Source organism: Ctenopharyngodon idella, chromosome 6, assembly GCF_019924925.1.
Source record: "Ctenopharyngodon idella isolate HZGC_01 chromosome 6, HZGC01, whole genome shotgun sequence".
In the NCBI taxonomy this organism is placed as follows: Eukaryota; Metazoa; Chordata; class Actinopteri; order Cypriniformes; family Xenocyprididae; genus Ctenopharyngodon; species Ctenopharyngodon idella.
In genome coordinates, this window is record NC_067225.1 from 9,431,574 (window position 1) to 9,456,967 (window position 25,394).

The 25,394-nt window shown below is 36.8% G+C and overlaps 2 protein-coding genes across 9 annotated transcripts in view; both read right to left on the bottom strand.

Moving 5' to 3' along the window:
- The window catches only part of tanc1a (tetratricopeptide repeat, ankyrin repeat and coiled-coil containing 1a), an 89,226-nt gene extending 85,604 nt beyond the window's left edge, over nucleotides 1-3,622 (bottom strand). For all 4 annotated transcript variants that reach the window (XM_051897593.1, XM_051897590.1, XM_051897592.1 and 1 more), the window contains exon 1: nucleotides 3,483-3,622. The gene's annotated coding sequence lies outside the window, so the exon portion shown is untranslated. The remainder of the gene's footprint in view (nucleotides 1-3,482) is intronic.
- Nucleotides 3,623-6,788: 3,166 nt separating this feature from the next.
- Nucleotides 6,789-25,394, bottom strand: part of pkp4 (plakophilin 4) — a 45,607-nt gene continuing 27,001 nt past the window's right edge. For all 5 annotated transcript variants that reach the window (XM_051897904.1, XM_051897905.1, XM_051897906.1 and 2 more), the window contains 15 exons: nucleotides 23,298-23,456; nucleotides 22,970-23,180; nucleotides 22,348-22,480; nucleotides 20,077-20,290; nucleotides 18,369-18,552; nucleotides 17,978-18,095; nucleotides 17,128-17,319; nucleotides 15,039-15,212; nucleotides 14,478-14,628; nucleotides 14,144-14,336; nucleotides 13,854-13,938; nucleotides 12,049-12,166; nucleotides 11,739-11,870; nucleotides 10,833-10,906; nucleotides 6,789-7,942 (listed from right to left, as the gene is read on the bottom strand). In XM_051897904.1, coding sequence (XP_051753864.1) covers nucleotides 7,703-7,942; nucleotides 10,833-10,906; nucleotides 11,739-11,870; nucleotides 12,049-12,166; nucleotides 13,854-13,938; nucleotides 14,144-14,336; nucleotides 14,478-14,628; nucleotides 15,039-15,212; nucleotides 17,128-17,319; nucleotides 17,978-18,095; nucleotides 18,369-18,552; nucleotides 20,077-20,290; nucleotides 22,348-22,480; nucleotides 22,970-23,180; nucleotides 23,298-23,456 — 2,378 coding nt within the window. In that variant the 3' untranslated portion in view covers nucleotides 6,789-7,702. The remainder of the gene's footprint in view (nucleotides 7,943-10,832; nucleotides 10,907-11,738; nucleotides 11,871-12,048; nucleotides 12,167-13,853; nucleotides 13,939-14,143; nucleotides 14,337-14,477; nucleotides 14,629-15,038; nucleotides 15,213-17,127; nucleotides 17,320-17,977; nucleotides 18,096-18,368; nucleotides 18,553-20,076; nucleotides 20,291-22,347; nucleotides 22,481-22,969; nucleotides 23,181-23,297; nucleotides 23,457-25,394) is intronic.

The window sequence follows — 25,394 nt, forward strand, 5'->3', positions numbered from 1 at the left end:
TAAAATTAACTTATTTACATACAAACACTGAAATTACACTCAATTATGTTTTTTTATAATAAATAAAGTTTAGAATTACATAATCATATTTCTACTCCAATTCGTTTTTTTTTTTTTTGGTTTTTTAAATTTAAATCGCGGCTTGTCATAACTGATTTATTCAAACATGCATTAAATATTAAAGAACATTATAATGAATATGTAATGGTGCATATCTATATTTATCAGAATGCTGCTCTCTAGAGTTCACTTTTCTAGCTGACTAATGAGTTTATGGTCACTGAATATGTTTTTTTCTGAGATAAATGTGACGTTACGTGACATTGTTTACAAGCTGTTTTATTGACGTCTTTCCGAGGTTGAAACACTGATTGAGCTATTACACAAGACATGATAGGGATTTCGGTAAGTTGTACTGTATATTTTAACATACCTTCAGATGTTTCGTCATGTTTTCTTCACGCTGTAACTGGTATTAAAGCGGAGGAGAGGATGTTCACATGCGCTCCGTGCTGCCGCTTCTCTTTAACTGAGGCGCTAAAGCGATCTGTCAGGTCGCATTAAACAGCGCCAAAACGGTATTTATTTTTTGAATCTCATAATAAGATGGACGTCATTTGAAATCTGAGACTTTGCTTCATATCAAAAGTAACAAAGCACAAAGATTATTGTGATTTATTGGATGGGAGGCGCGCTACATGTTCTGTTCATTCATCAACTGAAAACAGACTAGACTAATCGATTCTTAAGATTTAAGAATCGATATCGGTTCGTAAAAATGAGAATCGATTAAAATCGAGAAATTGATATTGTTTACCCAGCCCTACCAGCAACTACATACATTTATCCACTAACCATTCAGAAATGTCCAGTTTCAATCTAAAAGTTGTAACTTCTTCCTGAGTCTCTCCATCAGTGTCGACTCCGGTTTGAACAATGTAAGGCTGAACACCGTTACTGACAATCCTCATTTTAGCTGCGTGAGATTCTCCAGCTTTGTTGTTGTTGAGCAACCGACTCTTCTGGAAAGGGGGCCGGGAGCAGCAGCTCATTTGCATTTAAAGGGACACACAAAAACGACGTTTGCTCACACCCAAATGGGGCAAATTTGACAAGCTATAATAAATGATCTGTGGGGTATTTTGAGCTGAAACTTCACAGACACATTCTGGGGACACCAGAGACTTATATTACATCTTGTGAAAAGGGGCATAATAGGTCCCCTTTAAAAAAAAAAAAAAAAAAAAAAACACTTTGTGAAAGTGTCATAACTTGCCCCTTTCACACAGCGCATTGATCCCAGAAAATTGCCAGAGTGCCTTCTGTGTGAACGCAAACACGTCCCAGGATTGATTCCGGGATTGATCCCGGGATGGGGAACTAGTAACATTGCCAGGATCAGTCCCGGAACATGCCCTGTGTGCCATAAAGGGTGTCGTAGTGATGACGCTGAAGCTGAGATCGTTCACCAGCTAAGTGGAACGGTAAGCGAAGTGCTATATGATAGAATCAAAAAATGCACAAGCATGGTTTCTCGAGAGAGAAATCACAGATCATAAGCAAACTTAAGACGCTATGGCGACATTACACATCACATCCTGATATCATGTGATATTTTGTGTACGGGATCTTTACAGGATGTGTGTGAACGCACACGCACATATTCCAGAAAATCACTGGCAGTGTGAATGAACTAAAATCAAACGATATCTGTGTGAAAGGGGCATTATAAGCAATGAACCGAGACAACCAGCTATGAGGTGAATCACAACAAACTTTTGTTTGAAAATAAGACAAACGTACAAGACTCTCTTAATGGATAGTGAGGAAAAGAACTACAATCCCATGAAGCACTGCAAATGACATAATTGAATTAAAAATCAAATGAAACTATTCTAAACTTTTTAAAATTTGTTGATTCTATCTATAGAAAAGCAACTTTAATTAAATGCACAATAAGCATACATGTACACAAATATTTGAGTATTTTGTGAGTGTAGGAAGACCGACTGATGTTGTCCCTACAAGTTCCTTTGGCACGATTTGCTCGAGACGACTCTGATTTTGGAATTTTCTGTACAGAATCATGGGTAATGTAGTTTCACTGTTATTTTAGTTGAAATAATGCTAACAGATGGATTCAACAAAAGCATATACCTTTAATTATCAGCCTCAAAGCTCACAGTAAGTTATAAGGTTTATAAATTATTGTTAAAAATCAATTTCCCTATGGAATGAAGTTTTTACTTGCGGAACCCGACTGTTGAACTCTGTTGTGAAACAATGCTTTCATAGCCAACAATTATCCTAAATGAAGATGGCACATTTCATTGCAAGTATCGTGACCTCTTCATAAAGCTGTTATGGAAACAGTGCTAGGAATGCTCACACTGAAGGAACCATACGTATTAAGCTGCGGGATAAGGACAATATCTTCTTTCACGAAAACCCACAAGGCATGTGGTCCATACTCTTGCTTTTGCAAAATTCAATATAATTCGATAGGGTTCAATAGAGCGTGGAACAACAGATTCGGTGATCAGGACAATAGCAGCAAGCTTTAAAAATGAAATCCTACTCTGCTTACCGCAAGTGATCTGATTACTTTCTGGCCGAGGGCAGCAATAACAGATGTCTACTGAACTGAAAACATTAACTAACTGAATCAAGAGGCTTCAGGGTACAGTGTGGAAAAGAGAGATGAAATGCAAGGTTTTAATGACAAGCAGGCACTGAGGAAAGGCCACAGTATTGGTTCAGCTGACCTTTACAAATGCAAGAACAAACACATTCCATTACTTTGTCAAATCTAGTATAACATGTGTGTGTGTGTGTGTGTACACCTGTTCAGTGTCAGTTGGCTCACGACTGACCCTGGCTCGAAAGTCTCAGGTACATCACATTTTTTCCCCTCAAATTTAGCATGTTTAAAAGATGAAAAGAAACTTTTTAGTGGCTTTTCAGGCTTCAAGTGTTGATTTAAAGGTCCAAAGTTCAGGACGGCAAGTATTTGCAGCACAAAATATCCACATCTGATGCTTACCTCTTTTCCATTCAGTGTGCAAAAAAGCAGCTGTTACATACTTAGTGTGCAAAACAGAAAACAGTTCCTTGTTTGGTTGACTTATAAAATAAAGATCAGCAAACAAATATTAATCAGAATAGCAAATTACTGAACTATTTTGTGTACAAATTATGAGCAGTGTTGCACGTGACAACAGAAACATCACAGCATGACAGTTCACTCAATCACTAGTGTTGAGTTTGGAAAGGTAAACTTAATCTATCCAACAAAAACAACTGTGAAATAAATAACATGATCTCAAACGCGCATGTTTGACATCAATTAACACGAACGCTGCAGTGTTTTTCCAGAGCCTCTATGAAGCGACTTCACGAGACCCAAACTTGCAAATGCTGTCAGATATTACTTTGTTTCGTGTATACAGATGTTTTAGAATTAAAGCTTGGAGGAAACTTACCTGTTTTAAGAGAGATACTGCTCAGACTCTGCCTTACACACGCGTTTCTCTCTCAGTATAACTTCATAACTGGAGTGAGTGAGTGAGTGAAGGAGTAAGTGAGTGAAGCGCGTTCTCATCAACTCCTCCCTCTCGCGATTCCCTCAATCAGTGACGCGCCTCCCACCTCTCGAGTGGAAAACGTGAGAAAGCTTTCTTTCCTTAAAGCGAATGTAAGTATCTTTAAATAAATATAAAATCGTATGTATGACGTCAAATCATGCCACATTCAAATATATCAAACTCACACATTTTATTTAATTATTTGTAATTAATTTAACTGACTGAATATTAATTTTCTAAAATAATTGTATTACATTTTTAATAAATAATTGTAATAACTTTGGTTTGAGCAGTTTGTATGTCATTTCCCGGGAGCTGTTGTAACTTCTAATATGAAAACCTGGCAAAGAAATATTATAGACAACAAAACAATGTTTTCTTGCGAATATTTTTAAATATTTATTCATGACATATAATTTCCTATACGTCCTCTATCTTTTCTTTTCTTTTTTTTAAATATCTCTTTAATTAAAGGGTTAGTTCACCCCAAAACGAAAATTCTGTCATTAATTACTCACCCTAATGTCGTTCCAAACCCGTAAGACATTCATTCATCTTCGCCTGCTGAGATATTTTTGATAAAATCCGATGACTCAGTGAGGCCTCCATTGCCAGAAAGATAATTAACACTTTCAAATGCCCAGAAAGCTACTAAAGACATATTTAAAACAGTTAATCTGTCTACAGTGGTTCAACCTTAATGTTATGAATCAACGAGAATACTTTTCGTGCGCCAAAAAAAAAAAAACAATAATGACTTTATTCAACAATATGGGCGATTTCAAAACACTGCTTCATGAAGCCAAAGACTATATAATAACACAAGACGCGTCACTCGTATTATTATGAATGGGAGAAAGTTGTGGAATAAGTCCCGCCTTTTAAATAAGAGCTAATCGCCGATTGGTAAAGTCATCGCGTCACTGCAGCGGCCGTTAGAAGCTCCGGTTCAGACGCGCGCCTCCGAAATGAGACAGAAGAGACACGCATTTAGGATTGCGCATGCGCATTAGCTTTATCCAGCCTGGAAAATACCGTTTTTTGTCATGATTCGAGCGTTTAGAAACAAAATGTATAAGACAGTTGTTGTCAGATTTCATTGGTGATTTCAATTATGAAATTTAATCGAAAGCTTGGCAAAAAGCCTTGGAGAATTTGATGTTTCCCCATTCAGAGAGATAGGAGCTGCACTTGCATGCCCAAGAGGCGTTTCAAAGATGGCCGCCGAGTGAAATGACTTGTCTTAAAGGGACTTTGATGAAGCTTCAAAGCTTTACGAATCTTTTGTTTCGAATCAGTGGTTCGGAGCGTGAAAGTCACGTGATTTCAGTAACCGAGGCTTCGTTACGTCATAAGTGTTTCGAAATTTCAATGGTTCACCACTGGGGGGCGTGACTTTGGCTCCAAATCACTGATTCGAAACAAAAGATTCATAAAGCTTCAGAGCTTCATGAAGCAGTGTTTTGAAATCGCCCATCACTAGATACTGTTGAATAAAGTCGTTATTTTGTTTTTTTTGGCACACAAAAAGTATTCTCGTCGCTTCATAACATTAAGGTTGAACCACTGTAGTCACATGAACTGTTTAAATATATCTTTAGTAGCTTTCTGGACATCTTGCTGTCAATGCAGGCCTCACTGAGCCATCAGATTTTATTAAAAATATCTTCATTTGTGTTTTCCGAAGATAAACGAAGGTTTTACGTGTGTGGAAGGACATGAGGGTGAGTAATGACTGAATTTTCAGTTTTGGGTGAACTAACCCTTTAACAATTAGCCTACATAATCTTCCAGCAAGTGTTTGATGCTGAAAACAACAGCAGTAAACAGCCATGGTTTTCACATTCATTATCAATTTGCCTCTTATAGCTAAATTTAGTATACATAAATATAATTTTAATTCTAATTTTAAAGGCAGAAGTTCAGCAATACATAAAAACATTATTAAGTTTGAAAACTAAGCTGTAAAATGTGTTAATTTTGGTAAACATTTTAATGTTTTTCTATCTTTTGATTTAGGCTATTTATTTTTGTTATTGTTGTTCATCCTAATATATTCACTTACTGTATTTGTAAAGTAGTAAGTAGTTAGTTTGTCTTACTTTAAAACATTTCTTCCTGTTAGATAAAACTTAAAAAAAGAATAAAATAAATTAACTTCCAGTAAAGTTAGATATCCTCACTGAACAATGGCTAACATTAGCTCTTTATTTCCGTCCTGTTAGGTATTGTCTTACTATTGTGTAAATAACAAATCAAGTTATTAATAAAAAGTGCAAGAGATTGACCAAAGCATATTTCTGAAAGTTCGATTTATACTTTTATAGATATACTTTCCCTACATTATACTAAAAGTATAATTTTTTGAAGTTATGAATAACAACGACACTTTTATTTTATTTACAGTGAAGCAGGAACTGACCGCTAATAAATCTCTGCCAACAATAATAGCTCAACGGGAAACAAGGAAATAAATATACTGATAAGTATTAGGAGTTCCATCCCCTCCAACCACTAGTCCATCTATAATATCTATCACAGTGAATCTCAACCTTTTTTGAGTAATGGACCATATTTAAAACCGTCCTCAAGGACCCTAGAATAATATTGGCTCATTGGTATCATTAATGTCTTTGTGACGACCAAATGCAATCAAGTGTAATTTACTACTACGTTAGTCCAATATTCAGTCATATCGTCAGTTATATTATAAATATTATCTTCTTTTATGGAAACATGTCAACATACAAAATATCTGAATATGAATATTTGTATAAGGACCCCCTGGCATTACATCACGGACCACTAGGGGTCCACAGGACCCCTGGTTGAGAAACACTGATCAATCATATCTAGTGATATAAAAATACTACTGCATTCCTGTGCAGTATATTCGACTCTTTAGCGTCCCCGTGTGGCTGTTAATGGAACACCTTTCTCATTATAACGTGAATAGCTTAGGGCCACTGTCTGCTAACATGTACTCCAATGATAAAAACATAGGTGATACTGAATTGAAACTGGATAAGCAGATCATAATGCTGTTGTGATAAATTGATTCTTCTAAATATAAGCTAAGAAAGGTGAAATTTGTGGAATATTGGTGCTGTTCGCTGTTAGGATGCTTTAACACAATTTGTAGTGTGAAAAACACATTGAGTTGTAGCTCCTTATGAAATAAACAACATAATCCAACATCAAATATTAAAAAAAACAAATGTCATCTTTATTACATCTAAATATTCTGATAGTAATAACTTTTGCCTCCATAAGGTCTCTCACATATACACACAGTTCTACATAGCGATTTATCATGGCACAGTTTTTGTGCTTCGCAGCACAGATCACGGTTGTACAATAAACTGACGTAGTTGTGCAAGACTCCATGGAACATACATTAATCTTTACATTAAGTAGGCTACAGCAATGAGATCAGACAAAATGACTTTTTTGTTTCCAATGCACAGAACATTATTAGTGTTTTTTTATATCTTTTTTTTTTTTACACCGCTATTATTTCTTTATTAGACTTTTCAGCCAATATGTAATTTAGTTACACCTTTTCATTTGACTCAAAAACTGAGGTGACTATAATACATGCCATTAAAAAAAACATGAAAAACAAAATCCCAAAAAGATGGTTCAAGTTCTCAGTAAATCAGACCTTAAACACGTGTTGCTGTTTAAAAACAGCAGATACTGAAAAGTAAATCTTTGGCTCACACTCAATCCCAGGTCAAATTCAAGTTAATTTAATGGAGCATATAATCTGTCATCTATTCACACACACACACACACACACACACACACACACACACACACACACACACTTTTCCATTCACACCTACACACACACACACACACACACACACACACTTTTCCATTCACACCTACACACACACACACACAAATGAAAATGAATGTCGCTGCACCGGACACACAAAACACAAATTAAATTTGCCGAATGAAAATGAACCAGTCACTTCAAATGCAACAGCTTGTCCATACAACAGTCTTGGAATCCACTGATCCAGATATGTCTTAAGGAGTGACACGTCCGTGTAATATTCTATCTATGGCTACACGTTACATGAACAATTACGCACAAACGTACACGCCTACACCCATGAGTCAGGTGAGGCCGGGTAGGGCTGAGTTCTGTATGAAGGCCTGCGTGTGGTGGAGTAGAAGTCCACGTAGTTGGTATTGGGTTTGAGCACCTGCCTCTCGCTCACCACGGGATAACGAACCGGCTCGTCCAGGTAGGCGTCCTCGTAGCCCATCGGAGAGGACAGGTACATTCCAAAAGTGTCATAGGTGCTTTGATTTGCGTCCTCTGGGTAGTAGAGCCGGCCATGCTGAAAGAGGAGACATAAGAAAATCTATCATTTACATATGTATAAATAATGACAATAAATGACCTTTTACTGTAGGATTTTTTCTAAACATATCAACAAAAATCCAGTAACTCTTTCTTCACAAGGTGCTTTATTTGCCTGTTAAATTTGTTAAACATTTGCATTTTATTAAAAAAAAAGTACAAGGAAATAATTCTAAAGGGATGTTCACACTAGAAATAGTTAAACCCCCGGGTAAACGGAATCCTGGGTTATCTTGCTTCATGTTTCACACTGCTCAATGTACCCGAGGTTAACAATTAATCCTGGGTATTCATAATCTGACGTTTCACATTGTACATTCCTAAACCTTGGGTTAATGTTCTTATTTGCATATTTGCGGTGTCATTGTCATTGATTGAATAAACTCAGCACGCGACCAATTTACATAGCTCTAGCATTGCGCATCCTTGTATTGCCGACTGTACTATCGAGTTCATACTGAATGGACATTTCGGACTATAAAAGGTAAGAATGAAACAGTCTCTTCTTAACTCAAATTGTCATGTTTTCTGTTTCTGTGATTGTCCAAAGCAGGCAAATATGAGTACGTGATTGGTCAAAGACTATAGAGTAACACAAGATGCGTCACTCATATTATTATGAAAGGGAGAAAGTACAACGTGCAATATGGAAGAATAAGTCCCGCCTTCTAAATAAGAGCCAATCGCCGATTGGTAAAGTCATCATGTCATTGCAGCTGCAGTTTGAAGCTCTGGTTCCTATTCGGTTGTTAAGTCTGACGTCATGCGGCAGCGCTTCCGGGTCCAAACGCTCTATCTCATACCACAAGAAAACAACAAACGGTGCTAATATACACACACGATGTGGTGTGATGCTACCAAAAAATTATAATCGTAACCTTTATCTCCATAACAAAATCCCAGATGGCCAGACAATGATTCATCTTTTATAAATCTTTAAAATATTAGTATCTGTGACGCTGTGAGCATGGAGACTGTTGTGTAGACTGTAAGTATTTTAAATGTTTAACTTTTTAAAATGTTAAATGTTTATTATGAATAAATATCGCTCATAAACTGCCGTCGAGATAGCATTCTCAAGTGAAACGAGTTGAGGCTTGGACCCGGAAACAGCGTTCCTTATGTCATGACTTAAAACAGATAGAGACACACACTTAGGACTGCGCATGCACATTAGCTTGATCCAGCCTGAAAAAATGCAGGGTTTTTTGTCATGATTTGAGCGTTTAGAAACAAAATTTATGAGACAGTTGTTGTCAGATTTCATTGGTGATTTCAAATATGAAATTTAATCGAAAGCTTGGCAAACAGCTTTGGGGAATTTGATGTTTCCCCATTCAAAGAGATAGGAGCTGCACTTGCATGCCCGAGAGGTGTTTCAAAGATGGCCACCGAGTGAAATGACTTGTCTTAAAAGGACTTTGGATTGGTTGTCTGTTGCTAAGCGTCTAAGCTGTAACATTCTAACACTGCATCGTTTCACACTGTACAAGTTTGGCACCATAATGCGGGGTTAACTCCGCAAAAGCGGTGCTAACCCTACTCCGGAGCAGTGTTTTATAACCCCGGGTAAAAGGGAGTGCTAACCCCACTTCTGAATTACAAGTGCAAAGCGTTCCTTTAATCGGGGCTTAAAAGCGGCGTTTAGAATGTCGATAACCCGGGGTTAAGCGCAGTGTGAAAATCCCTTAAAGGGATAGTTCACCGAAAAATGAAAATTCTGTCATCATTTACTCCCCCTCAAGTTGTTCCAAAGCCATATGAATTTCTTTGTTCTGCTGAACACAAAGGAAGATATTTGGAAGAATGTTTGTAACTAAACAGATTTCGCCCCCATTGATTACCATAGTAGGGGGAAAAATACTACAGCAGTCAATGGGGGGCGAGATCTGCTTGGTTACAAACATTCTTCCAAATATCTTACTTTAAGCAGTGAAATCTAGTAACGGTCTTAATCTTACCTGACATTTGGCTCTATTTGTTAATTTTATCATTTATTGTTTCGTTGGATACTATCTATATTGAAATGAAATAAAAGTATACGGAAGATTGGTGCACATAGCTCATGTAGGTCAAAAAGCACATGAGCTGAAGCGTTAGGATAATACATCATCAGAGGACCGCAGAGTTACGGAAACATTCAGTTTCTGACAACCGCTTGTCACGGGGAAGAAAGAAAGTCAAAGCTGTAATTTTATGTAACAGGAGCAGCTCTGGGCATGTGACCAAAAGCGCAAATTTTATTGGCTGCCAGAATTTTTCGCAGTGCAATGGAAAAGAGATTAGAACACATCTCTATTAAAAAAATAAAAATAACAAAATTTATTAAACGGAATTTTCGCACTGAAAATACGTCTTGATGTGAACAGGTCTTTAAACTCAATAAACAACTGTCATGATTTTAAGCTCAAAGCTAGTAACAGCTTGTAAAATATTAAACAACTAACTGTAAAACTGTTACTTTTCTTAACACTTTTGTATATCCAAACATTATATTCATTTAGTTTGACAATGCAATGCAATTTATTAGCACTTAAAATAAGAGATAAATATTGAAATCTTACAAAAATGGAATATTTTACCTTAAATGTTAAAAAATTATTCTGATCTGGTACCAGTTTCATACAATGACCCACATAGAGTGTGGTATTAAACTCAGATGCTTGTTCTGCAGATATTTGTGGGCACAGTGAGGAATGGTCAAGGAAAAAAGCCAATGGATTATGGAAACTTCATCTGCTAGGGTTAGACGCATTAAATATACGTCAATGGTTATCATTTGCAGTGGGCATATACATCTATGTTCAGCTGGCTTCAGCAATTTCTTCCTTTTTTGTACTGTGAGGGGGAGCAAGAGTTAAACTCACCTGTGATCTGCGGGACTCCTCCGCTGAAGGAGAGGGATAGGAACTGATGAAATAGGCTGACTGCTTTCCAGACCCTAAACACACATAAACACAAATATTAAAACACCTCAACATGATTTCTATAAAGTAAATACTTATATATACCAGATAAAGTTATGATCATCCATGTTATCTAATAATTTGATGTTTAAATGTGTTATATTTATGTTTTATATAAAAGTAGTCTGTGGTGACACTCTATTTCTGTGAACCACAGTTAGGGCGGAGAGCAGGGCTGAGGGTTAGATGGGTGGAAACGGTTCAACAGACCTAATGAAGACCTCACTCACACTGAACCCACATTCTGAATCAGAGACATAATCAGACCCTCCAGGTTGAAGTACCACCAATCAATAGAGAGTAACTACGGAGGTCAAGTGCTCTTAAATGAATGACCATTACGGCTTCCGACCAGACAGGGAAGTAAAACTGATTGCTCTATTAGTTGAAGAGAGCATGGGTGAAATATCTATTAGTGCATCAGTCTAGCCTCTAATTCACAGACAGGTTCTTCTGTTGTTTTGCAAGAGTGCGGTGCCATAAATCATTACCAACTATGCTGCATATTTCTGAATGAAACAGAATATTCAGAAAGAAAGAACTTAATTTCATCCACCGGGATCTTGGCATTAAGAAACTTAAGATTATTGATTAATATTGTTTTTCCCTGACTGCACCACTCTTGGCCACACCAGTAGAAAAGTCATTTTTAGAGGCAGAAAATTCTATTACATTTTGATGGATCATTATGAAAGCCTTTTTTCTGTCAAATAATATGAAGTGTACTCAATAAGAATGTGGGTATTTCTTAAAAGATTTTGCCTTTTGCCTGTTAAGAAGTGGACAGGGAACTTTAGGAAAGCTCACCTGTATATTGACTTGTGTTTCTGTTGGCGTCTCCATAATAATTATGAAGTTGCATAGACGACTGGGTCCTTCGCTGATTTAAACGATGACCTCTTATACCCAACATGGCAGGGGAAGAGGTGGCACTGCCTCCTAAATGTGGAGAAAAAAATAAATAAAAATCAAATATCGATTGTCAATAAACCATTTCAGTGTACAAAGAAAAAGAAAACAATCGAATTGGTAAATATCAATATGAGCCTATAAGCAGTTGAGTTATTTCTCTGTAGCTTCTACAGAATTACAATTTTCTGCAGTTATCATGGCCCACCTGATTGGATAACAGGTGACATCTGTACGTTGCTGGTTGGCAGAGTAGGTTGGGAACGGTAGCGGTCTCGTTCCAGTGTCGACACTGGGGTGATGAAGTGATTCTGGTTCCAGCCATCCTGATCAATCACAGAACACACAGGCCCTGTTTACACCTACTATTATTATCCGTCTCAGGTAATTCAATCACAAGTGGTCAGCAGACAGAGAGTATTTTTTTATTTAATTTAATTTCAGGTCATTTTGTTGATCGTGTTGTTGTTCTCTTCTACATTTATAACTCTTATTGAAGTGCAATTGTTGATTTACAGGTACTATAAACAAGCAATTGTTTGCTATTTTCCATAAGGCATTGGTGTATACATAATAAATTATATAAAGCGTTTTCGACTTGCATTGCCTCCAAATGTGGTTTGAGTCATTAGATCAGAGCTTCTGGACACTGTTAATGCTACACATTCTGCATTTTCCTAATCAGTATTTTTGTCTTGTTTTCCAGTTAAATATCTAATCATCTAAAACAAGATACACTTAATTGAAAAGCAAAATTGCACAAAATAGTTAAGTTTTAAATAATATTTTTCTTGTTTTAAGCATAAATTCAACAAAATTGAGTTAAGTTTATGTTTAAAAGCAAAAAAATAATTTCACAATGGGGTAACAAAAATTAAAAACTTAAAGGATTAATTCACTTTCAAATGAAAATTAGCCCAGACATATTGTCTGAAAGCCGATTTTGTTCTCGAATAAATGTGTGTTGTTTTAAGGATGTTTAGATATATTTTTACTGAAAAGCAAGACAAAAATACTGATTATGAAAATGTTTTGCAGTGTTTGCATTTATTGTAGGGGTGTTAGGGTAAATGCATGTGTCCGCATGTGTACCAATACAGTATACAGTGTTGTTTTAACCACTAAATTCAACTGTATAAGTGACGAGATGACTGACAAGACCATGGCAGAGGATTCGTTGCACAACAAAGCCTAAGCATCTGATAAATGTCTTCTCTTGTAGAATGCACACTCAGCACCACCACTCCCTATTCACAGAGTATGTGTGATCACGAAATCAAAAGCGAAACGCGAAATAAAAACAGTATAAATAAAAATTAATAAGTTTTCTCTTAGTCTTATTAAGTGCAAACAATAAGTGCAACCATAATCAAAGTAAGTTCTCAATATTCAAAGTGCAACCAGAGACCAAATCTTTCTTCAAGCATGATACAAAGCTGAGGGATGATGACAACTACACAGCCCAGCCTAAGATAGCTTTCATACTGGGAGATATTTACATGCATCAGGGAGCCGCTTTCAAAATGCAGGGAATTGAAATCGAGTTTGAATGCGCGTTTGCGTTTTACTTTCGCTTTCACGATTTCGTACTCTGAATGGGGAGCAGCGGTGCTGAGCGTGCATTCTACAAGGTAAGACATTTGTCATGTGATAAGACAAGCATCAATCAGATGCTTAGGCTCTGTTGTGCAATGAATCCTCCGCCACGGTCTTGTCAGTCCAGTCCAGTTCTTGTAACTCACTATCGTCAGTGAATTATTCCTGATGCACTACGTACGACTCTGTAGCTCGTGTTGGATGAGCTGGATGGAATTGAAGCGACCGTTATCCAACTGAATTAAATGGTTTTTATTTCTATAAAAAGCAAAACAACAGTGGAAACGTAATGTAAACATAGCGGTGGCATATTCTATCCTAATTTCACCCTCATGGCAATATCACGAGACAGACTTTCACCTCGATGAGAAATCTCGTCACAACCCTCACCAGAGTGCAGTGGTTGAGAACATGTACCTTTTTGTAGAAGGTGCGCAGATCTCTGTACTGCCACAGAGTGTTTAGCACCTGAGCTGCTGCCTTGACCACCTTCATGGAGTACCTGCAACAGAGAACAAGAGCTCAAACACTCCTGCCTGGACTAGGAGGTCCAAGGAAAACAGAGGCTCTCTCTATATATTCATTTTAACTATATTGAATGTACTTCAAAAGCAATAGATTTTTTTTTTTGTTATGAAACGGTGCACCAACGCCAATGAACACATAAAACTGCCCACTTCAACCAGCCCATAAAAAGAGGTATGTACCTCTCCCCACGTCCTCGGCTGATTGTAACCAGTTTGTCGATGCCGCCTGTCTGGGCGAGTGCACGGGCGTTCTCCATATTCCTGCTGGTGACCTCGTGCAGGGCACAGCAGACCGCCGCTACCGTCTCATCCGACAGCAGGGAGGGCCCATTGCCAGGGAGACGGGTCACTAGGTCCCGCATGGCGTATTTTCCTTTCAAAGCAACCAAATTCAGCAAACATTTATTTTAGAAGATGAAATGCAGTTTTTAATGGCCACATAAAACTGACGTATAATAAAAACAGAATGTAAGGCATCGCACTGAGTTCATAGCAATAAGTTTGAGTGACTGACCAATGAGCTCCTTGTTCCTGGCGTCCAGAGCCATGTTACGTAGAGCAGTGGCCACAGAGCAGACCACCCTGTCATTATCCATTCTCAGTAGCTCCACCAGAATGGGCAAACCCTTCTCTTTACGTACGGCAGCACGGATGTAGGCCGCAAACTGAATGGTGAGAGAGAGAAAAAGAAGAAGGTTAACATTTCAGAGAAGGTTATCACCTTTCAGTGCAGCCAGAAGTTGCATTAACATTTACTGAATTTTAAAAACAGTAAAGAAATCAAAACGTTTTTCTTAGTCTTGACTGAAAAATGCAAAAGGATGATAAAAGGGACAGAAAACGAATAAAATAAAATAAAATAAAATAAAACTGTTGCTGTATTTAAACCTTAAAGCTAGTCAGATAGTTTGTGTGTGTGTGTGTGTGTGTGTGTGTGTGTGTGTGTGTGTGTGTGTGTGTGTAGGACACATCCTTCATCCACCAGCCAATTATAGGCATTCGTATAATTCAGCTCTATTCTGAGCACTGTGGCTGTATAATTCAGTTTATGGTATAGTGACCACAAGCAGCCTACCCTCCAGGTTCCAGCGGAAAGATTCTGCAGAGACCCAGCCGCCCCTTCCAGCGTGGCTGGGTTGGAGCTCTCTGCCAGCAGAGTGAGGTACGGCTTCACCACAGATGGATGCCACAGCATCTCTGCCCCCTTTGGACTTCCAGAAAATCCTGGAATAGGCCCCACACCATCCCACTGCATCATAGGATATCACAATCACAAATAATGATAGGTTAGTTTCAGCTTTGAACTTATATAAATAAAACATTAAAAAAAACATATACATACATATATTTGAGAGACCAGGGATGAAAGTAACACCTTTTTTTTGAGCATTTGTAACTCTGTGCTATATCTCTCAAAATCTGATACATGGTAGCCACATTTGTCTGCTACAAATATAACTCACTTGGACATGTACAACACATTTACAGATTATGTGAGTTAATGTCAAACACAAATAATTCCGTTGTTACAACCTATCCCACTACTGGGGTGAATTGTAACACTAGCTGGGGATAAATGTAACAATGAGAGGCAATTTGCTGAAATAAGATCCACACATCTAAAGATATACAAGAAGGTTATTGAAGAACAAAGAATAATCAGTTTTAAATGAAGTGGACAATTTAAAGTAACAAAAAACATTGTATTGTATTTTTTTAAGGACTTTAAATTTAGCACAAAAACAACTGCAGTGTGTTTGTGTGAGTGTACTGTATTCCTGTCACATAACAGTTCAGTCACTAGCTATGTAGCCATCCACCTATTTTTATGTGAATTTTGGAATATCATCAATTTATGTGAATTTTGGAAGCTTGTTTCCATCACTCTGACTTTATAACTCGCAATTGCATGTCGCAATTCTGAAAAGTCAGAATTGTGAGATAAAAAGTCGCAACTACCTTTTTTATTTTTTATTCAGTGGCGGAAACAAGCTTCCATAGGATGGAAAAAATGTGCACAAAAAAAACAGATTTTTATCCGACAAGAAGACATGCGCATAAACTATGATGGAAGCGTATTTACCACATAAATCTCTCAATGCAACAAAAAACTCTGTCTTAACAGGATGTGATTGGAAACTGGAATCATCATAAGGGCCTGGTTGTAACATTTTCAATTAACTGTTACAACTATCCCCCCAAAACAGCCATAAAATAGCTAACTGTTATAACACGTGGGTTTGAAGTTAGCATGAATGCAAAGCATCAAATTAAACTAGAGAAACAGCTACTTTAGATTTTTGCAAGTAAAATAACTGTATCTATAATACAATGATTGCTAGGCAAAAAAAATAATCTTGATAAAAATATTTTACTTTCCTTCCTGAAAATCAGTTTTTTGGTCATAAAATGCACAATGTTGCTTACAGTCACACTCCACTTCTCCTGTGAGCTCAAAAAGGTGATGCAAGTGTATGATATTGATGGCATCACCACATCTCGTTTATGACTTGTGTTACAACTGACCCCGTGTTACAACACTCCCCGGTCTCCCCCATAAACATAAAATTAGATGATAATATCCATTTACAGTATTTTAATTTATTACTTATTTATTTTATTGTAATCATTAATTACAATGCTAATCTTAATCATATAATAACAATTCCTAATTATTTGAATGGGTTCACTCACTTTTTGACCAATTAACTTCCTGTTTCTAGTTGTTCATTATCACCAGATTTAAATTTAATTTAAATAATAACATTTAAAATTATAAATAATTTTTAATAAAATTATTCTATAAAATTAATTTTATACATATTGCACTCGATTAATATTTTATCTAAATATAAACATCTTATAGCTGAGCAAATCAAAATTACTCATAGAAACGTCCTTGGCCTTTCCATGACCTTTTAATATTTTAATACTTCCATTATTGGAAATCTCAATTTTAAAATGCACTATGTTCTCAAGTTTTACATGACTTTGTGCTGAAAAAGTACAGCTTTTGGTGACTCATATAAAATGTTGTGCAAAGCTATTTGCAAAGTGAATTTCCATACCCAACAATCCCTTATCATTTGATAATTATCAAGAGCACAGAAGCAGTTTTAAGATTTTAAGAACATGGAAGCTTGGTTTATGTAGTTACAGATCACCTGCTGATCCTGCCATGACCTCTTCTTCTTCTTCTTTCTCAGACCCCAGCAGCTATAGTCGGCCTGCTTACTGGAGGTGTCCGGGCCCAGGAGCGTGTCCAGGTCCTGGGCTCCCATCAGCCGAGACGGAGGCATCTCCAACTCAAGACGGTATGACAGGTTCCTCAAAGTGCACACACAGTTTTCCACAATCTGAAAACACAGGAAAGTCATATAGTTTTATGGTACTATTTTGTCATTTTGGAGTTTGACAGCCCCAATCTTCATTATATTAAAAAGTGTCCTGGATACTCTTCAAAAATCACCTTTTGTGTTCCATGTAAAAAAGAAAGTGAAACAGGTTAAATTTAATTAGTAAATTAAATAAAAAAATAACGATAGCTATTTTTATAATGATAAATTTAAAAATTATATTTCTTACAATGATTATTATTATCATTAATATTAATTAAAAATGTAAAATAAATGTAATAATACAATTAAAAACATTTTTTTTTTTTCCCAGGAAGCTTTTCCAGGCTTCCTGTTCCAGCAGATGGCATGCTATGACTAAAATTTTGTAAAGAAATACCCAAAGCCGAACAATGCTGTGGTCCACCACTAGGGGCACTCAATACTGTTTGGCCCTTCAAGGAGTGGCATAGAAAACATGTTACACCTTTTTATAAGCAACAAGAGCCTCTGCCAGTTCCCAGCTGTCATCGCATATACAGTCTGAAAATTAGTCAAATATCTGGCAAGAATATATCAAACATGTTCCAAATATTAGCAACAATGCAATATAATGTTGTACATCAGAACTGGATGGTTTTAGATGTATTCTGTACGCAATCACAAGAATATCTCTAACCTTGCTGTCATAATCGGAAGTGTTTACACAGGTTTTGATTATATAGAGAAGGGAATCAATCAGCCCTTCACAGCAACGCATCTGCCTTCTGGCCTCTTCTCCAGCTGAGCTCAGGTTCCTGAGACACACACACACACAAACATCAGCATCATGTGGTCAACAATACAATGTTCATCTGATTTAGATGAATACAGTCATTGTCACAAAGAAATGTAAACAGTGATCATCTCTGAGGATGAAGAGTGCAATATGCAAAACTATATATTTTCCAAATCAGCTAGTCAGCAGGTCATAACGACTATTGATTAATGGATCTTAACAGGAAGCCCTGTATAATTAGGCTGGTACACATGACCGGCTGTTTCTAAGGGGACATTTGCATAAGACTTACCTGAGGCATCCGGTAGTGTTCCTCAGTACCAAAGATGAGTGCAGTTTGAGTTTCTGGTCCTCTCGCTGAGGGGCCGCACCCCACCCGGAGTGAGGGATAATTACTGTGTTGGTAAGTGGCCCGAGAGCGTCCCGAGCGATCGTCATCTTTACAGAATCACATGACGACAGGTTCCACAACACACCTGTCAAGACCCCAAAATGTAGTAGAATAACATAAAATGCAATAGTATAGTATTAAGTATGAAAGACTAGTAGAGCCAATTAAATATAAAATGAAGGAATCTATTAAAAATTTATGACTTAAATAAAAAATACTAAGGGCCAGATTTACTAAACAGGGCGAATTAGCGTGAGAGCGCAATCCCAAAAAAGAGCAGATGGGAGTGGAAAGTTCTGTGTGTGATCACTGAAATATTCTCCGATGGTTAAGGGAAAACTCCTACAAATGCATATGCAATAAGGTCAGCCACAAAAATAACTGTGTCCATGCCTTTTCAGTAAATTCTGACAGTAGTTTTTTTAACGACAAAAGAGGGTTTGAGCTGGTACAAGCTGTTCTGGCCCTTAATTACTTATTTCAACCCTCTATGGACACATAGAATTGCCAATGGCTAGTAATTTTTTTAGTTTACTTGCTAGACAGACACAAAACACAAACGTATGTATATCGGTCAAAAGTTCAGAATATTTAAGATTTTTTTTTTGTTTTTGAAATAAATCTCTCATTCTCACTATGTCTGTATTTATCTGATCAAAAATACCGTAAAACAGTAATATAATGGAATATTATTACAATTTAAAATAACTGTTTACACATATATATATATATATACACACACACACATATATATATATACACATATTAAAAAGTTATATACAGTCAAACCAAAAATTATTCAGATATTTTTTATATATTTTTACTAGTGGGTGCAAGTTACTTATTCCTGTGATGGCAAATCTGACGTTTCAATACCAATTACTCAACTGTCACATGATCCTTTAGAAATCATAACGACAGACATTACTTAATCACCTAGCGTGAAATTTAGTCACATGTACAAGTGATTTATAATACTTGTAATATAGAGGCTTGTATTAGTAAAATTACTAATTGTTTCTTAAGTAATTGTTTAATTTAATGAACTCCTTTATGTATAATAAGCAATTAAAAACACACTTGCTCATTTAACACAGCTCATTAGAACAATGAGAGACACATTCAGAGGTGTGCAGTAAAACTGTAAAGAAACAGTGGGAGTGCAACGAAAAATCCCGCAGATAGAGATCATTAACACCAAATAGTCTCTGTGGTTGCATATAGAAGAGAGATCCGTCTTTGCTGAATAAACCTGCTGCCTCTGTTTGAGAAATGACAGTGAAAATTCACTGTATGCGTCAGGAAAACTGCTTGAGAGGGTAGAATTTCCCAGTATCTATCTAGCGATACTTAGGATATCCAGCTTGGAGAGAATGTGTGTGCGTGCAAGTTTGTGTCAGCTCAGCTTTTTAATCAAATACTATGTCCCTCCACATTAATCACAGCCACGAGTTCCATTGACTGTAATCTCTGATCTGAGCTTCACAGCTCAAACTGATCTCACCACAGGAGCAAAAGAAAGCGAGTTAGAAAGAACGAGACAGAGGGAGTGAAAGAGCAAAAGAAAGACTCTCTTATGTCAGTCATGTGACCCCACACACCCACTCACCGGTTACGAGCTCTCGCACTTCAGTGTCTGGAGTTTTTCTCAACAGACGAACCAAAGCTGGGATTCCACCGGCATTCCTCACACACACTTTATTATCATCGGTGGCTTTTCCATACACTAGGTTCCGCAGAGCTCCGCAGGCATTCCGCTGAACTTCCAAGGTTTTGTGGTCAAGCAGATCCACCAGGTGCCGGATTCCCCCCAGTCGACACACCTGAAAGCGTACAGTAAGAGTGTGCAAGTTTTAATATGTGTGCACATTTATGTGTCCAAGGTGTGTTTCTCTTTCTGCTAACTATCTGAAAGTAGAAACATTTTTCAGTAGCATACTAGTAATTTGACCGCTATTTCAAAAACTGTAGCTTTTCCAGTAATGACCAGTATATTATTCAACAAGAAATGTTAAAACACTACATTTATCACATTGTTTTCACAAGCAGCTTTGCAGCCAAATGGAAATTTATTCATGTGAATCATTATATGAACTGTTATAACCAAATGATTCACTACAAGGAACCAGTAATTTACTGGTTTGAGTTCATGCACAGCTGTCCCTGTGAGCCATTTTACTTCTATATGTGAGGTGCTGAAGTCATCTTTATGCTATTGTCCTCCTAAACACCGATATACACTACCTGTTTAAACGTTTGGGGTCAGTTTTGTTTGTGAAAGAAGTCTCTTATGCTCACCAAGGCTTCATTTATTTGATTAAAAATACAGTAAAAAGTATTGTGAAACATTGTTACAATTTAAAATAACCATTTTCTATTCATTAGAGCTGTCAAAATTTGCACATTAATGCATGCGATTAATTTTTTCAGTTTAACGCATTAAAAATATTTAACACAATTAACACAGCATCCGTTTTTTCCATCATAATTTGGCTAGCGTTACATTATGATCATGCTCTTATTCACGCGAATGCTTTTAAATCATTCAAGCGCCATAATAAAAACGAGAATGCGCTTTCTGTGAATGTCTGTGACACACACACGACTCGTATGCACAGAAACGCGCACCAGTATCAAGTTCTCTTTCGTGCTTGAACAACAACACAGAATTATGCCAAAATGTCTGATTTGTCGAAGTATCCTCATAAGAGCTGTCTTAAATGAGTTAAATAAGGTCTTAAATGAACTTATAGAGTTGTGTTCGCGTCATGTTCTGCAGCGGCAGCTCTTAAAGTGACAGCAGCCTAATAAACCAGTTGCTGTGATGTCGGTCATTGATGTTAATCAAAAGAACAAAGGTAACAGAGAAAACTAGCTTTAATAAGAATTCATCTATATTTATTTATAATTTATGCAGTGAAGACTGTAAAGTGTTTGATAACTTTATTCAATTTCTGTATATTTCCTACCTATTTGACAGAAGGCCACAGGTAAATATGACATTTACTATAATGAGTTTATGTGAAGATTGTTTTAAGTTAACTTAAATTAAAAAGCCTAATAAATGTTGAAATTGATGCTTTCAGTTATACTGTAATGTTGAATGTCTATAATTAATGTTTAAAAAAATCAATTTCATAGAGACATCAGTAGCAGTATTAGTATCAGTAGTATTGGCCTTCATTCAGAAAAAGATGCCATTAAACAAATATATAAAATATACTGTCTATAAGTTGTTTCTACATTAATTTGGAGAGTAACTGTGAAATTATTACAATATAAAAACATTAAAAACTCCTGTAAAATAATTACTATTTTAAAATGTAATTTATTCATTTTATTGTATTGAATTTTCAGCATCATTACTCCAGTCTTCAGTGTCACATGATCCTTCAGAAATCATTTTAATATGCTGATTTGGTGTTCAAGAAACATTTCTGATTATTACATTTGAAAACAGTTGTGCTGCTTATTATTTTGTGGAAACTGAGATACATTTCAGGTTTTTTTTTTTTTTTTTAAATAGAAAGTTCAAAGAACAGCATTTATTTTAAATCATTATAAATGTCTTTACTGTCACTGTGATCGAATTAATGTGCTTATTAAAAAGATAAATTTCTTTCAAAAAGACCACAAACTTTTGAACAGTAGTGTACACATTTAAAATTTGCAGTTATTATAAATAATGATGCCTCATCCTGCACCACACAGATTTATGTCCAAGATTTTGTCCAATCAAATGTGCATAAAGCAACTAAATAATGCTTTTTTATATTCTTATGGGTTATAATAAGTCAGCTCTATTAGAGAACAATGGAAGACATAAATGGGAAGTGTCTATTTGCATAGTGTGTGTGTGTGTGTGTGTGTGTAACAATACCTCTGCCTTTATGCGGTTATCTCCATAGCAGAGGTGCTGTATGTACGCTGCAGCATTGGCCTGGACAGAAGGGAAATGATGCTGCAGCATCCGGATCACCTCTGGCAGCTCAGGGTCTCTCCAGGCAAACTCCCTAACAGGCATGCAGAATATAGATGTCAAACACACACACAAATATGAAAAAAATTCCACATTGACAAATGAATGTTTGCAGATTTGAATAAAATCTTCTCACTCAAAATACTAGTGTTTACATGCTAGCATCAGGGCAAACAACTAAATACATTAAATCAGTCCAGCTTCTATTTTTTTTTTTCCACAATCGCATTTGTCATTAAAATATGCACTGCAAATATGAGGTGATCTGGTTTACATTTTCTGTCAAGCTCATGTTCTGTCTGCAAAATAAACATGCCTAGAAATATGATTACAAAGAAATAAATGCACAAACGTTGTGGAGAATCAACAAATAAATAAGTTAGAATAATGCAGGAAGACATGCTGGGTTTCATTTACAAGCAAATTCTCCATGTTTTAAATGTCAATGATTTCAAAGCTGGTTCTAAATCTTTTCTCAAAGCTCTCTGCAACGTTTATGGAATCACTCGGTTCGGATTTTCACCTTGGATCTTTGTGAGCACTGTCTATGGAAGGCGAGCGCGTGACAGCGTTGTCAACGGCAGCTGCGTGTCTGTTGTAGTTCGAGTCGGCTTGGCGGTAATGGGCGGGGCGATAGGTGTCAGAGTGCGTTGCCATGGAGCCCATTGAGAATAGCCCTCGCTGGTACCTCAGAGTGCTACACTGACTAGTGGTCCTTTGTAAAGTACCAAACCCTGAGTGAGAGAGTTGGCAGTACAGACATTGTTAAGATTAACACTGTGGAAACGTCAGACCTCATTCACTGAGTTTGTAAAGACAGCAGTGGTGCATGAAGGACGTCCGGCACATACCTGTATTGTTTCTGGAGATAGCGCTTTGGGAGCCGTGCGTGGGGCTCTGGTACAGAGGGTTCTGGAAGGTTCTGTCCTCATAGATTGGTGTGACGTGACAGTCAGGGGAGCGGGCTTCTTGGCCTAGCTGGCTGTTCTGACTGTAAGAGGTTTGCAAGCCTAGATGAACATTAGAGATCACAGTCAGTCAATGTCATGAGTTTATACAACTGACAAATCCACTCTTTTGATTGGTCCGATATTTCTCAAAAAAAATAATACTCTACTGAAAAGATCAGCTTACAACACACTCTTAAAAATAAAGTTTCCAAAAGGTTTTTTTTTGCAGTGATGCCATAGAACCATTTTGGGGTCCCCAAAGAACCTTTCAGTGAACAGTTCTTTAATGGGACAGTTCACTCAAAAGTGAAAATTCTGTCATTTATTACTCACCCTCATGTCGTTCTAAACCTGTCAGACCTTCGTTCATCTTTGGAACACAAATTAAGATATTTTTGATGAAATCCATGAGCTTTCGGGCCTCCGATAGACTGCAACATGAGTACCACTTTTTAAGGCCCAGAAAGGTAGTAAAGACATCGTTAAAATAGTCCATGTGGCTCCAGTGGTTCAACCTTGATGTTATGAAGCGACGAGAATAGCTTTTGTGCACAAAAACAAAACAAAAATAACAACTTTATTCAACAATTCCTTCTCTTCCCTGTCCATCTCCTATGCTCTTCACATAGTATTGTTGAAGAAATTGTTGAATAACGTTGTTAATTTGTTTTGCTTTTTGCGCCCAAAAGGTATTCTTGTCGCTTCATAACATTAAGGTTGAACCACTGGAGTCACATGGACTATTTTACTACCTTTCTGGACCTTGAAAGTGGTACTTACGCTGCAGTCTATGAGAGGCAAGAAAGCTCATGGATTTCATCAAAAAGATCTTAATTTGTGTTCCAAAGATGAACGAAGGTCTGATAGGTTTAGAACGACATGAGGGTGAGTAATTAATGACAGAATTTAAGAACTGTTCACTGAAAGGTTCTTTGGGGACCCCAAAATGGTTTTATGGCATCACTGCAACTGAACTAACCCTTTAAACTGTGAAGATTATTGGATTTACACTTTGGACACAGTATCATCTAATGGTCTAAATGAAGATTGTGGCATTAGCCCTTTATTTATTATTTATTTATAATGGCTTTATTCATTTTTTGTGATATTCTGTTTGGGTGCAGGTATGTCTTAATTTGTTGCAGTAAGATGTTCGTTGTTAGATTTGGCTGTTCTAGTTATTTGATGTTTTCATAGCTGTTTGTTTTTTGCTCTTTTGTTTAGATGCCATTGTTGAAATCATTATGGTACTACATGTGTATATACTGTATGCTTGTCGAATTTTTTTAAACATGTGATGTAGTCATGTGGTCTATCATGACCCTGATGTAAATAAGGGCCTACTTGTGAATGGTTTGATTGTCTGATGAAGAGTCATATGGCTCAATACATCACTTTTGGTGAGAACCCGCAATAAAAAATGTTCTACTTATGCAGCTGTTGTGTGCCAACCTTTTCCTTTTCACTGAATAGTTCTTAAAAAGAACCTTTTTTTCTTAGTGTGAAGAACATTTTAATAATCTAAAGAACCTTTTTTTTTCATATAAAGAACCTTTTGTACAGTGGAAAGGTTCAATGGACATTAAAGGTTCTTCATGGAACTATAGATGTCAAGAAAGAACCTAGTCCAGCTGGTGAAGATGTTGTTCATCAGCAAAATCATGCTGTACAACCAGATATTCAAGAAATAAGTTGTGCTTCACTAGGCAAACGAATCTCAAGTCTTCAACTGGAGATGTAAGTTGTATTCTATAAAAACAGTTTGCTTTAATTAACCACTCCACTGGACTTTCACACCTTCACATGTATCTGTGAGAGATAATGACCTTGAACAAGTATGAGGCGTATTCAGCAGCAGCTAGATAAAAGCAGTTTTTATACTGAAAGAAGGCACTACGTTGTGTTGCTGTTGGTGACATGAATGTCAGTTTGCCTGACACAATCAGAGATACGCATACGATTAATTGTGCAATTTAGACGAATTAGCCAAAGGTCTCT